General features: G+C 39.8%; 1 protein-coding gene across 1 annotated transcript in view; it reads right to left on the bottom strand.

Annotated features, from left to right (window-relative positions):
- Positions 1-9,816: 9,816 nt before the first annotated feature.
- Positions 9,817-15,346, bottom strand: part of LOC135209602 (endoribonuclease Dicer-like) — a 15,362-nt gene continuing 9,832 nt past the window's right edge. The window contains exons 4-8 of the mRNA XM_064242294.1: positions 14,482-14,600; positions 13,206-13,383; positions 12,912-12,995; positions 12,449-12,604; positions 9,817-11,263 (exon numbers count right to left, since the gene is read on the bottom strand). Coding sequence (XP_064098364.1) covers positions 11,135-11,263; positions 12,449-12,604; positions 12,912-12,995; positions 13,206-13,383; positions 14,482-14,600 — 666 coding nt within the window. The 3' untranslated portion in view covers positions 9,817-11,134. The remainder of the gene's footprint in view (positions 11,264-12,448; positions 12,605-12,911; positions 12,996-13,205; positions 13,384-14,481; positions 14,601-15,346) is intronic.

Below are 15,346 nucleotides of genomic sequence, written 5' to 3'. Positions count from 1 at the left end.
TCCGTTTGCTGGAGCTCCGCCGATGGAAACTCCGTCTTTTTAAGAGGTTACGATTAGAAACATTGTTTAATTTTCATCATGTTTTATGAGATGTTCTGTTCATCATCTCCGGCATTGTACATGTCGATTGGGAGACACCTCCCCTCGATAAGCTTTCCTGTTTCTTGATATGGTACCCATCCTCAGCTCCGGTAGTATTGCTCCGGTGATGTATTTCACCGGAGATTAGCAATATTAAGAATAAAATTCTCTAAAATAAATATGGATCTACCTTGTTGATACTGGATTTTCAATTTCTCCGGAGCTCACCGGACCTCCGGGATATAACGGAATAAAATTGTGAATCCTTCTATTTAACATACGTTACACTCTCTCCATTTAGTGGTTTTAGCTCCGGCGAGCCTTTTACATGCATGTCAGGTTAAGAATACTTGCATGCTCTATTATCTAAGTTAGTCTAGTTTTAATAAGGAGAGTAGGTACTTATTTAAAATATTATATTACAGAAAGTCCGCTGCGCCTTCCAAGGCTGTCCAGGGAACTTCAATGATCCAGTGGGGCATGACTGCTGCCGGTCCCACGCTCATTGTTCGATCTCCTTCATCGCAGAAGAAGGCCAGACCCCGTACATGGTCTGGTTCCCGGAGTCTTGTTCGTGGTGCTTTGAATTGACCTCAATTTTGTTGAACGATGAGGTAAGATCAAGTAACAAATATGTACACGATTCTTTCTTGTTATGTTAATATAGACATTTTTCTAGTTTAATTGCTAGTCAATACGACCCTTTTAATCCTATCCCCTCTTACAGGCGGATGAGGAGAGCTTGAAGACGGCCAAGGCAAGTCTTCGGCAGTGGGTGTCTGGATTCGGCCGCAATGCTCCACAAGGCTGTCCTTATGTGCTGGATGGCACCTTAGCAACCCGTTTGTTCCCCGGTTCTCCGTCGGCTGCAGTGAAGAACAAAGTAGCTGCTCCTATTATTGAAGCCATTCGAGCTGCTATGGCTCCAAACCAAGAGGACCAACAACTGACGGGAGATGTGGCTGCTCTGGACATTGATCTGGAACCGATGGATGAGCAGGTAAGTGGCGTAGAGGTTCCAGCAGGATCCTTCATTTCACCTACCCCCTCTTCTTCTTCTTCATCATTCTTAGGTTTTGATAAATCTGTTCCTTCACCTTGGGAAGGTTCTAGGTCAGTCCGACCCAAGGTTAAGCCCTTGAAGGCATCAAAGCCTTCATCTAAGGCTTCTAAGTAAACTCCGTTGGCGAAATCAGCGTCATCTCCGGCCCCTAGGCCATCGACTTCGTATGATTCATCGCCGGCTGCCAAGGCCCCTCCTCCTTCTAAAGGACAGAGGGGTAAGTCCGCTAAATCCAAAACGATGAAGCTTGACTTGCAATCTGACCTCCTCGTGGACAAACTTTTGTCCAGATTTAGAGAAGTAGTGGATGAGAGGCTAGATGAGAGAATGCACTCTCCTACTCTGGCCCCCACTACAGCCACACAGTCGGTGACTGATATAGTGGCGGAGCAGCTAAAGCCGATCAAAGACATGATCGCAGGTCTGCTCCACTCCGGAACTCAAGCTGCTCCGTCGGCAGTTCCGGATGCATCGAAACTTCCGCCGTTCGATAAGAACAACCCTTGGCGGTTTGCCCTCCACGCTCCATACTTGGATGGCACGTTAACCCTTGAAGGTCTGGGTACTCGACCGTTATCGGATTTCGAGTTTTACCCAGAAGGACTCCAGTTTCCTTTCAATGGGTTTGTCCGACTGTCGGAGAACGCCTTAGTCAGAATGGATAAAGTTCCTAAGGAAACAGTTATTTTCCCGAAGGAACAAGCCCAAGCTGTCTGGGCTCGCATTCTGACTGACTGGGGTTGTGCAAATACCAAACTAACTCCACACAAGGGATCGTACACTATCTTTACGACTCCCCAAGACATCCCTTCTCCGTTCACTGATAAGATTACGGAGCTAACACTTCAGGCAGAGAATGATGATCTGCCGATGCCAACTCTCAAGGAGACGGACGCTACCTCCCTCCTCATGCCAGCCACTAGAGATTTCTGGCATGACGTTCCGTCGACTTTCACAGTTGGGAAGCTAGACGCAGACTGTGCGTCTTCCCTGTTTTCAGAAAGACTTCCGAAACTGCTGGAGAACTTACTTAAGGCAGAGTTTGAAGCAAGATCGAGGTTGGCAAGATCCATCAACGCAGTGACATCACTGGAGTTGGTGGCTTCGATCTATAAAGAAGAGCAACTCTTCAAGGTCTTAGCGAAGAGTCTGTTACAGACTTATCAGCTGGACCTCCATGAATTCATTGCAGGCAGGAAGAGCTGCAGGAAGCATGTATTAGCTGAGGCGACTATTAGGCATGAGCCTAACAGACTGATCAAATCTTCCTTCTGGGGAAAGAATCTCTTTCCTCAAGAAGAAGTGGACAAGGTGCTACAGGAGGCGGCCAGGACAAACCAAACCCTTCGAGTTCGTTGGGGTCTCTCTTCCAAACGGAAGTTCGACCCTACAACGAAGCACCAGAACCCGAAAAAGAAACAAAAATATTTTACTACTTACAAGGGGTTCCGTGGTCAGCAACGTCAACAAGCTAATCCTCCAGGCCAGGCGTCAAAACCTTCGACATCAAAAGCTCCTCAACCACAACAATTTATGATTGTACCCGCACCACAGGGCGGACAGTCATCTACCACAGCAGCATGGATGTCTTCTCCGGCATTTAACCCGGCCTACGAAGCCACCGGAGCCTTTCGAGGATACCCTAGACAATCCGGTGGTAATAGAGCTAGAGGACAGTTCCGCCAACGTAGCGGACCTAGAACCAGAGGCGCAAGGGGTGGTAGAGGATACAAGCCGACCCATAATCAATGAGAAGGACCGGGTGGTAGAGGAGACTGTACCGGTTCAGAGATCAATGGACCTTCAGCCCTTGGGCACACAGTATTGTTTCCAAGGGTCTGGGTTGGAAGTGGATGAAGGGGTCTCCACCTCCGCCGGTGAATTTCTTTCAGACACCTACACCAGATCTGAAAGAATACACCAAAGATCTTTTACAGAAAAAGGCTATAAAGAAAGTAAAAAGCCTAAAATTCCAGGGACGTCTGTTTACTGTTCCAAAGAAGAATTCTTACAGAAGGAGAGTGGTTCTGGACTTGTCCAAACTGAATTCTTACATTCTCTGCGACAAGTTCCGTATGCTGACTGTCTCGCAGGTACGGACCTTACTTCCCCGTGGGGCCGTCACCACCTCTATAGATCTTACAGACGCTTATTATCATGTTCCGATAGCAAGAAATTTCTCTCCCTACCTAGGCTTCCGCTTAGGCAGAAAATCCTACGCATTCAAGGTGATGCCGTTCGGCCTCAACATTGCTCCCAGGATATTTACGAAACTAGGAGAGACAGTATTGCAACAACTCAGGAACCAAGGAATAATGCTAGTAGCCTACCTAGACGATTGGCTCATTTGGGCGAACACAGTGGAAGAATGCCACAAAGCGACAAACAAAGTAATTCAGTTCTTACAAAGTCTAGGATTTCAGTTGAATTTCGAAAAATCCCGGCTACAACCAGCAAGTCAGTTCGATTGGCTGGGTATTCATTGGGACTTAAAAGACCACAAGCTATCCCTTCCACCCAAGAAGGTCAAAGAGATAGCATTAGCAACAAAACAATTTATCAAGAACAAAAGGATAACAAGACGAGCTTTAGAAAGAATTCTCGGCTTACTCCAATTTGCCTCAGTAACAGACGTCCTACTGAAAGCCAAACTCAAAGACATCAATCGAGTTTGGAGGAAGAGAGCAAAGATACATTTAAGAGACAAAGTATCTATAATTCCCTCCGTTTTAATAAAGAGACTTCTCCCATGGACACAGTCCAAGAAACTGACCAAATCAGTTCCTTTACAAATTCCCCCTCCTCAAGTGACGATTCATACAGACGCGTCACTCAGTGGTTGGGGGGGTTACTCCCAACACCAAATGTTTCAGGGAACCTGGTCACTCAATATGAAACAATTTCACATAAACGTGTTGGAGGCAATGGCAGTGTTTCTAACCTTGAAACAATTGCATCATCACAAGACAAGTCATGTGAGGATAGTCTCAGACAATTCAGTGGTAGTCCACTGCATAAACAGAGGAGGTTCCAAATCACCCAATCTGAATCATGTTCTAGTAGCAATATTTTCCTTGGCAGCAAAAAGAAACTGGTTCCTGTCAGCAACACATCTGGCAGAAGTGAAAAATGTTATAGCGGACGCTTTATCCAGGACCAAGCCTTTAGAATCGGAGTGGTCCCTAGACATGAATTCGTTTCGGTGGATATCTAGACTAGTTTCAGATCTCCAGGTAGACCTATTTGTGACATGCACCAATCACAAACTACCTTGCTACGTAGCCCCCAACCTGGACCCTCAGGCCTATGCCATGGACGCATTAACCTTGGACTGGAACCACTGGCAGAAGATTTATCTGTTCCCTCCAGTGAATCTTCTGATGAAGGTATTACACAAACTACGTTTCTTCAAAGGATCAGTAGCCCTAGTAACACCCAACTGGCCCAAGAGCAATTGGTTTTCGCTCCTACTAGAGCTGAAACTCCATCCCAGACGGATCCCACATCCAAAGTTGACACAAATAGTCCAAACTCAGACTGTGTCAGCTTCCTCAAGAATAGTTCAAACCCTAACTTTGTGGACTTCATAAAATTTGCAGCTCATAAAGATGCAAATATTGATCCGGAGAACGTCTTATTCATAGAATCTGACAAAAGGGATTCAACGCTTAGGCAATATGATTCGGCTGTTAAGTAGTTAGCGGAATTTATAAAGAATTTGGATATTCTTCAAATGACCCCGAATTTGGCCATTTCATTCTTTAAAACCTTGTTTGATAAAGGCCTAGCCGCTAGTACTATTACTACCATTAAGTCAGCTCTGAAAAAGATTTTTCAGGTCGGGTTTAATATTAATTTAGCAGATTCTTATTTTTCATCCATTCCCAAAGCTTGTGCTCGACTTAGACCTACAATTCGTCCTCAAAAGGTCACTTGGTTTTTAAACGATGTTTTGAAACTAGCCTCGGACACCAACAACGAATCTTGCTCTTACATTTCTCTGCTGAGAAAAACATTGTTTCTTACAGCCATGGCCTCAGGCGCCAGAATATCAGAATTAGCAGCTCTCTCACGTAATCCTGAGAACTTAGATTTCCTCCCATCAGGAGAAGTACTGCTCTCTCCGGATAGGAGTTTCCTAGCTAAAAATGAAGATCCTCAAAATAGATGGTCTCCTTGGAAAATTATACCTCTACCTCAGGATACATCCCTGTGTCCTGTGGTAACTCTTAAAGCCTTTTTAGCTAGATCCTCCTCACGATCCTCCGGTCCTTTATTTTCCAGAGAGCAAGGTGGTACTATCTCCATTCAAGGTATTAGACAGCAAATACTCTACTTCATAAAACAGGCTAACCCGGAATCTTTTCCACATGCTCATGATATTTGGGCTATAGCTACCTCAATTAATTATTTTCAAAATATGAATTTTGATGACCTTAAGAAGTATACGGGTTGGAAATCTCCTCGGGTCTTTAAACGCCACTACCTAAGAAATATTCAAGCCTTAAAATTTTCCACTATAGCGGCGGGGAGTTTAATCTCTCCGGACTAACTTTCCTTTCTTTCAATTTCGTCCCATTCCTTATACTTTCACCTTTCTACCTGCCACTCTCGCCACGATGCCTCTCACCTCGGTAGATCAGATGCAGCCATCCAAGTATCATGCTTTCCTCTTCAGAATATCGATCAATCTTGGATTGTGCTTAATCCTACTTGTATATATTGTATTATGAAATGTATATGAGACTTTACATTTTGATTTATGTATGCATATTTAGTGATTAAGTTATAATATGAGTTATATTCTTAAGTTTAGACATTAAGTTTATATACTAGTAATAATTAGTTAATGAAGATTTATCTATTAATGATGTTTTCGTTATCCTTAGTATTAATTTGAATTCATGAGCTTGGAAGGCATTCTCTTGTATTTTTTCACCGGCGAACACAGGTCGACCCAGAAAAGGGATTTTGACGGAGGAAAAATCTATTTCTGGGGAGAGACCTGTGTCGCCCGGTGAAACCCTACCCTGTTTCCCATCCCATTCCTTTCCAAGCCATTACTGAAATCTATTACAGAAGGATGTCAGATGGCGCTCGCATCGGGCGTGGGCTGGAGGAGTCGGAGCGGTGTGGTTGAGACCGCTGTAACGGCGCATCCCATGTCCATGTATTGACGAAGGAGTAATCTAATTGGAAGATGACCTGTGTTTAGTGGCTTTCACACGCCCTTTCTTTATACACGACGCCCTTGAGGTGCTCGTGCGAGGGTAGTAACCTCTGCATACCAATGGTTTAACTTTCTCTGGTATATTTGGAAATTATTTATATCAGAAAAGTAGTAAGAAGGACCTTTTCACCGGGCGACACAGGTCTCTCCCAGGAAATAGATTTTTCCTCCGTCAAAATCCCTTTATTACATATTATGCAGAAGATGAATCTTATTCATACGGAACAAGACCACAAGGGCCACTGGCTTGAAATTCAAGCTTTCAAAGAATATGGTGTTTATTAGAAAGAAGTACTAATAGAATGTAATGGGAATTAAAGAAAGGAGAGATCACTTATTAAAAAGAAGAAATAAATTAACAGATTGATCAACAAATAGCAAAAGTGTTAGTAAATTATTAAATTACAGTAAGAATTTTATTAGGGTAGTAATGCATAGCATCTTTGCTTGAATTTCTGAAGTTCCAAGTTTAAAAAGATGATGGAGAAAGAGATGTACAGTTTCTATGCTTTCCACCATTTAACCTGTTTACCAGCGCACCCATTGAGTATTAAAGTAGATCCACAAAACAGGATGGTGATGGTTAAAATGGAAGGACTTATCTTTGTACTAGCAATTCCTAAATGAGGCTGACTTTAAAGAAGGGACCAAGCCATTTGCAGCCAGTAGGGAAGGTAAAGTAGATTTCAGCATTAATCTGCTGATGAAGAGGTTGCCAGCGATGTTTTAGAAAATGATGAGAGACTGAGGTTACATTCCCAGGCAGGTGTTCCGTTGCAAGAAGCAGGCCTCTTCTTGAAGGAAATGCCCAGCAGTCCCTAATCCATCAAAGTTTGAAGCGTGGAAGGACAGGATGACACTGGTGATATGTGGCAATGCTGCTGGCCATTAGATTGTTGTATATAGGGAAAAACTCGTCATGTATAGTGACAAATCCCCATATTCACGGTAAAACAAGATCAAGGCATTGATTATTTGGATGCAGTTTATGCAGTGGTTCCTTGAATACTTTGTCCTTGATCAAGCCTTCCGTAGTTCACGTATAATATTTAATAATGCTCATGGCTATCCTCAGTCCATCATCCGTTGTGTCAAGGCTGCCTACACTTTCAGTTCATACGCGCAACTACTGTATTGACGCTCACTCTAATGTAAACATTATGGACTGCCGGAAACCTTTCACCAATGCCGTTGCAATATGTTATCCAAGGACAGTGGATGAATTGAAACTTGCTTGTTGGAAGAATCCATATAGTGAGGTTTCCCGTTTATGGATGACGAGTTGCAGAGAATTGTTGATTTGGCAAGACAAGTGGGAGGCAACAGAATTGGGAATATGATTGATAATGTTGAGTGGAACGAATAGCATAGAGTTTAGCCCAGAGGCCAAGCAATGGGACTAATGAGGTCAATCAGCCCTGGAAAGGAAAGTGAAAGTAGGCAAGTCTGAAAGGTGACGGGAGGTAAAAAAAAAAAAGGATTGCGATTCTTTCCATTCTGTGATCCTTTCCTAGAATGAACCATAATGGTATGTGGGGCAATCAATACTGCGATAACACAGAAGACAAAGGAGGCATTTGTCTCTGAGGATGATAAACCCACATTGCTTCTGCCATCATTCATTTTCATTTCAGTAGTGTAAGCACTGTACATCTTCACTGTTGCTGCCAGAGCAAGGTACCATAAAGGAGGAAGCAATAGCAAGTATCCAAGTTTCTAAAAATTTCTGTTTAATGCACAGCATTTCTGCTTCCTTATACAGCTACCATCATCTTTTTTTCATTGCATAAAACAATGAAAGATAAGTATATGCAGACTGTGCATTTAGCGTTCCGGAATGGAGATATGCAATAAACAAACACAATCACAAATAGTGTTTCCGTTTAGTTTAAAATAATTTTTTCTTATTTTCACTGTATGAGAAATGCTGTATCCATAATTAAGTATATATATCTTAGTTTTACCAGACCACTGAGCTGACTCACAGCTGTTCTGAAGGATTAGATATTTTTTATGTGGCTTGGAACCAATTGGTTACCTAGCAACGGGACGTACAGCTTATTGTAGGATCCGAAACCAAATTATATCGAGAAATGAATTTCTTCTAATCATATTATATCGAGAAACTAATTTCTTATCAACAGAAATAAATTCCTCTGATTTCACGTTGGCAGAGCAGGGAATCGGACTCGCGACTACCAAATCAGTAGGTGAGCGCGTAACCCACTTGTCCAATGAGGAACTCATAATTTAATTCCATACTGTATGACTAATATTGGTATTTATAAGATCAATGTGGTTTACAGGGCATGAGCAGATTATGTACAGTAACATTGTATTAATGAAAATGTTTGTCTTCTCTATACCGTAATAAATAGTAAAAAAAAATTTTCTTATTTGCCATGTATAACCAATAATGGTTATTATAAAACATATTGGGGTTTATGAGGTTGCTTGTATGACTGGTATGTACATTTGGCAATGGACTCGTTATTATTATGTACTCGTGTTCATTTCTGTTCGAGATACGTATTGTATCTCTTTAGGACTTCAAAGAAAATATAAGGCCATCCTGATGTTATCTTCATTGCTTTGATTGTATGGTGTTTTTCTTTTATCCCAGAAATACACATCTCTCACGCCTCAATGGAATGGCCAAGAATCGAACCCGCGACCACCGGGGTGAGAAGCAAACACCAAACCAACCACGCTACTGAGGCGCTTATTATCATCTTCATTGCAAATGCATCAAGACACCACCATTGGCAACAGTGTCCTTGCGGGGGTTGCGTCGTTGCTCTGCCCAAAGTTATATTTCCAACAATGTGAACCTTCTGCAAGGTACTTGTCCAAGTGGACCATCTAATGGCACTTCAAAAGGACTACTTCACCAACATTGAATTAAACCTGCTAAATAACTTGTACTGCCCCATGCATTAACAAAGGAGCAGTTACACGCAACTTACGTGTAAGCCATGCATACCTGTTGGTGCACTAGTGCAAGTGTACTCTACTTACTGTATATTATCAACAAAAAATTGCACTTCCACTTTTGATCCCTGATCCTCTCTACCTGGTGATATGTGCCTCAGTGTGGAACAGTCCCGAAGGAGGATGTGCAATTGGAACTTCAAAGGTTAGAGTGAAGATGCAATTAATTAATCACTAGTTACGTTTTTATCAATCTGTTCATTAACTTACGTTTGCTTCCTAATAACTGAACTCTTCTTCCTGCATTCCCTATTTCCTTCCGTTGAATGAACTCCATAATCTTTGGAAGTCTGAATTTCAAGTCAATGGCCCATGTTCATGTTCTGAATATATTATTATTATTAATAATAGTACTCTGTTACATAAGATGTTTGTTCTAGGGACTCGTGGGGTCTTGGAACAGAGTAGTACCTGCAGATTACAAGGCTCATTTTTACTTTCATAAAACCACTTTTTACATTTCTCAACCAAAATCCTTTATTAAATTTGATTTGACAACTATTGAATAACAGTAATAAAACACCAATATCTGAAATATGAAATAAATACTGAAGTAATAACAAAACATAAATATCTGAAATATGAAATAAATACTTAGCCTAAAGAGAGTTAAAATTTAGGTCCCATCTTTTTTAAAATAACTCCATAAAATCTTACAAGGTTTTCAGTAACTATACAAACTTAAAACTTTTTCAGACTCATTAAAGGTCTCACCTGTGCTGCTCACATACTCATCTTGACACAACTTCCAATATAAAAGCAATAAAACATGCTGTACTTAATATTTGTTTCAACAATACACAGTATACTTTATATTTGTCAACATAACATAATAAATAAAAGAAGAGCAAGCTAAGAATCACATTCCTCTTTCATCTGTAACTTCTTTAGCCAATACAGTGATTTGCTGTCATACAAATGATTTTAACTGTATTTTCATTATATGAAGTAACATTTTTAAAAATTTTGCTTCCTAACAAGCTGTTTGGTGGAATCTGGTGTGCAGCCAGCTGGGATTGTGGGAGGAGACTTGGGACACCTCCCCTTGGTTGGGGGAAGGGGCCCTGTGGATGTAGAGATGGAAGTTGGGACGAGTTACTTTTACAGAGTGCAAAAACCATTGTAAAAAGAGATGCTCAATTGGTAATTTGCCGTAATAAAAAGAAGTGATTCCGGTGAATGAAGTGAAAGTGAAAACAAATAAGCTGGTACAGCTGGGAAGTCGGACAATAAATTCCCATTATTCTTTTAAGGGGATATTTGGGTTTATATACAAACATTTCAGTATACAAATTGGAATTTGGAACAAATTAAACTTGTGTACAATACTGTAAGGATATACACAGATGAAATATGTGGAATTGTACAATGAAAGACAAATACATATCTCTCAATGTGTTTTACATTTGATAAAAAGCTCCCAATAGTTACTACTTTGATAAAAAGATGAGAGAGGAAGAGATATATATTAGTTTTTTTTTTTTAACTTAAGGCAGTCCATATTTTTAAAAATAAAATTAATCATTTACAATGCAGTAAAACTTGCACGATCAAGCTCCGCACACCAACAAACACATTCCTGGTCTAAATAAACCCGAAATAAACTTTATCAATGTGAATAATGTGGAAAAATTAAAATTATAATAACCTTGTAAAATATAAAGTGTTACTTGTAATTCACAGCCTCAATGGAATTTGAAAATGGTTTTTATCACAAAATAACCACTAGGAAAAATGCGTTAACACCTGAACTAAAGTAGCAATAACTTCTACTGGGAACTAGTCTGATTTCCCTGAGAACCCACTTCCTGAAGGTTTCTTAAAGCTTTCTTTGCAGCATTATCTTTGGCAATCTTTAAATTTTTTCCAAGGCCAATAACTTCAAACTGGTCATTTACCTGAAAAGAAAAAAGAAAAAATTGTTATTTGAAAGAGGCAAACTCTAAATGTGGAACTCTTGGCCTCTTAATTCCACAGCTAGCTACCTATGAACAGAACTCCTAAACATAAAAGAAAATGATAAGCAAAGATTAGAAATTATTTACAGATAATTCAAATTATGCCAATGCTAAATGTAATATTTTCTTCCTCAATGCTGTTGAGAAAAAGTGGCGCCAATGTTCATATTCTGGCTAAAAAGAATGACACATGTTCTCTGGGGTTAGCTGTATAAAGAAGGGTAGAAGTATCTGAAAGATGAATTTCAGGCATTGTTCTCATGCAGTATTAACTTTTCATAGGGTGCTTTTTAACACATCAATGTTTCAGTCAGTTTGCTGGCTATCTTCAGGATGAGTATTTTCAGCAGGACGAAAGCTCAGCAGTTGAAATATATTTAGTGCCATGGGTAGGAGCAGTGCTGAATGCTCATCGTTTTATTTCTCGTGAAATATGCAGTTATTGAGAATTGTGATGTTTTTCTAGGTGGCAGTAACAAGGTTCCTGTTGGTTTCAGTTGTCTGTGGTTAAGATACATCTATCGCCTTCATGGTAGGTATGCTCAATTCAGACAGGGCCCATGTAGGAAATGGCAAATTCTATTCTGAGGGGAGAATCCATCATCACACCCTCCTTTTGGGTATACATGTGGCCTTGATGCGTACTGAATGGGGCCTAGGTACAGATTTTGATGATGGCACAGAGGTCATAAAAAAGTTATTGAAGTGCCACTAAGTAGAAAAGGATCAGATACTATGTGGTTTTTTTCCTTCAGTCAAAATAGTTATACAAGGTTATACTGGACTGCAAAATGGCTGGCTAAGGTAATCTAAACTATTTTCTGGCTGCTTGTTATTCAGCCTTTGTAGCTGTCTGTGCTGGTTCGGAGGCAATTTACAGGGACTGGGGGCCTGGGTCACAGCTGTACTACCTGGCTGATGGACTCCTCTATGATCCTCCTGAGATTGATAAAAAATTAGGGAAGGGCACTGATGCAATACAGGAAGGACTCCAGAAATGTAGCTGATAATTTGGCTCAAAATGAGAGAGAGAGAGAGAGAGAGAGAGAGAGAGAGAGAGAGAGAGAGAGAGAGAGAGAGAGAGAGAGAGAGAGAGAGAATTACTTACTTGCATGCTTTACTTACTTTTACTGTATACATAGCTAGGCCATTAAGTTCCCCTTTTTCAAAATGCACCGATTCTGACATTTCATACAACAGCCTTACGCGGTTCTTGGGGATATCTTTGTGCTTCTTTTCAAAAACATCTCCCATGAGTACTGATACAACATCCCAGGTTATCTGGGGAGAGAGAGAGAGAGAAAAAGTCATACTTTATGGATGATATCACTTTGAAAAAAAGAGCACTGTATTTTAAAAATCTAGGATGATATCACTTTGAAAAAAAGAGCACTGTATTTTAAAAACCTACTATTGTGTATCAGACATAATATATGAGACAAGCAAGGCAAATTGATAAAGTAATGAACATTTCATGAAAACTTAGAAAAAACTGACATCAGAATTGGCAGGGACTGGGAGATTGACTTATAAGAAAGCAGTGGTGTTTTCTTGAAATAACTGTCATGAAATGGAGAGAAATACTCACCTCTAAGTTCCTATTGCTGTCTAGGTACACAGCACCAATAATAGATTCAATTAAGTCCCCAAGACTTTTTGGAACTTCAATTTCCTGCAATTAAACAATCAACTTTGTTAACAACTGCACTGAGTTCAGAGGGAGAATCCATGACAGTTTTTCAACGGAAACTGTAAAATTTCCCTATTTTACTTAAACCATACCACTCTCACTATATGGAGACACTTTATTGTTATAAAATAGTGCAAGTACATATCCTTGTTGTAAAAGGTATTTCAGACTGACCAGGAGCATCACACTTACTTCAACATCATCCTCCTCATCTTCTGTTACCAATTCTCTTTCCAAATCATCCTCTTGACATAGCTGGAGAAATTTATCAATGGCAGCTTGAAGCTTAGGTGACATGTGCAGTAAATGCTTCTGTAATTCATATTTGGCTGCAGCCCTTGCAAGTGTCTCATTGTTAACATAGTATGACCTGAAAGTCATTTTCATTATAAAAATGTCAAAATATGCTACTGTGTGCCTTAAAACCAATTCCACTTGGTTATTCAACAGCTAAGGGTATTGAATACGCTTCAGAAAAATAAAATGTGTTCAGTGATCATATAACACCATTCGTCATCATTAATCAGGAGAAATACGTTATGGAAAATAAGTGGTAGTCTGGAGAAGTAAAAACAAGAAAAATATGATATTCTGACACAAAATATGATTAACAGGAGTAGGAGAACCATCCCTTCTCTCAGGAGGATTAATTGAATATAAAATTTACACCACAGGCCAAGCACTGGGAACTATGAGGTCATTCAGCAGTGGAAAGTTGAGACAATTGTAAAGAGGGTAGAAAGTATGTTAGAATTAAGAGAACAACAAAAATAAGTGCAATATGCATACGTCAGTGAGATTTTCTAATCATTCAAAATTCAAAGATAACTTACAGTTGGCAACAGAAACAGTATTAAATGCTCGTAATATTACCTTCAGTGATTACATTTATTAAATTATTAAATGCTTACATATTATTAAATTATTAAATGCTTGTTATTTGACTTTCCAGTGAGTCTTACTTATTCTTATAAAACTATTTTGATAATAATACACACAATTATAATGACAGATAATGAAGACAAAAGGCTGCATAACAAAGAACTGACAAGCAAAGACAAGGTCTATTCAGACTAGCACACTCAGTAAAGCCATTTTCTGCCAACACAAGGATTTCGGGTCTTGGATGGGCAGATGGTGAGTTGGACCTTTCTTTCTTGAGCATCCTCACAAAAGAAGCTGATGCACTCAAAGGTATTCATAAAATGATGGGATTTTAGTGCCAAACCAAACTTCTATTCAAAATATACTACCCACCTACGTCTAGAAGCTACTTTGTCTTAAAATGGAAGAGAAAAGTTACTTGCAACTCACTTTCCATTCCATCTCAGCTCATATTCTTAAAAGCTTGTTTCAACGCATTAACTACATTGACTACCTACAGCAAAACCCAGAAACGATAAAGCTTGAAACTACAATAATAAGTTTAAAAAATAAAAGGAAACACAGATAAAGACTGATAATTTACCTCAAATCTGTCATTTGACCTGGTGTGTATGAAATATGACGTGAATAAATTAGTCCTGTGACAAGGTAATCCAAAACTGCATCTCCAATGAACTCTAATCTCTGGTAGTCATTCGTAATCTGTAAAAAGGTGTAAAAGTAATCATTATGAAATTATTTAACAGTAAAAAATGTAACCACTGGCTTTTGTGACAAACATCACAATTTGTCGAAAATTGTATTTTTCCTAACTATACAAACCTGAGGTCCTTTAACATAAGGAATGTACTTACGGCACAGCTGGAATTACAGCCTTGAATCTTGAACAAGGTGGTTAGGCAGTAACTACCGTGGGGCAGGCTAGCCCGGATGTAAACACTCCACTTTGCCTTTCGGCCCAGGTTCAGATTGAGGGGTGGCATGAGGTGGGCATATCTGTTAAAGGACCTCAGGTTTGTATAGTTAGGAAAAATACAATTTTTGACAAATTGTGATTTGTTCCGATACGTAATACAAACCCTCGGTCCTCTAACCCTAAATGCCAATTGGACGTATTATATGTCGACATAAATTGTCTGTTGGGTGCCGATTGGACGTATGGTACGTCGATATAAAAAGTTTTTTAAAAATTTGCGGAAAAATACTTATAGGTCTACCAGGCGAAAACTTTTGAATCATGCGCCTTGGGGGATGCTGGGAGCTCACGGATCAAGGCGTTGTTTTGTTTACAATCGTTACCCAAGCCCGCAAGCGAGAATTTCTTTCTTCTCACACTAAAAAACATAAGCGACACATCTCAGAAATTATTTTGTCACTTTGACATAATTTTTGCACCATTTTATATTAGCCGTTACATGGAGTATTATATATGAAAATGTGCGCAATTT

Source organism: Macrobrachium nipponense, chromosome 38 (assembly GCF_015104395.2).
Source record: "Macrobrachium nipponense isolate FS-2020 chromosome 38, ASM1510439v2, whole genome shotgun sequence".
In the NCBI taxonomy this organism is placed as follows: domain Eukaryota; kingdom Metazoa; phylum Arthropoda; class Malacostraca; order Decapoda; family Palaemonidae; genus Macrobrachium; species Macrobrachium nipponense.
The sequence above is the reverse complement of the archived record's forward strand: the minus strand, read 5'-3'. Positions and strand labels throughout refer to the sequence as shown.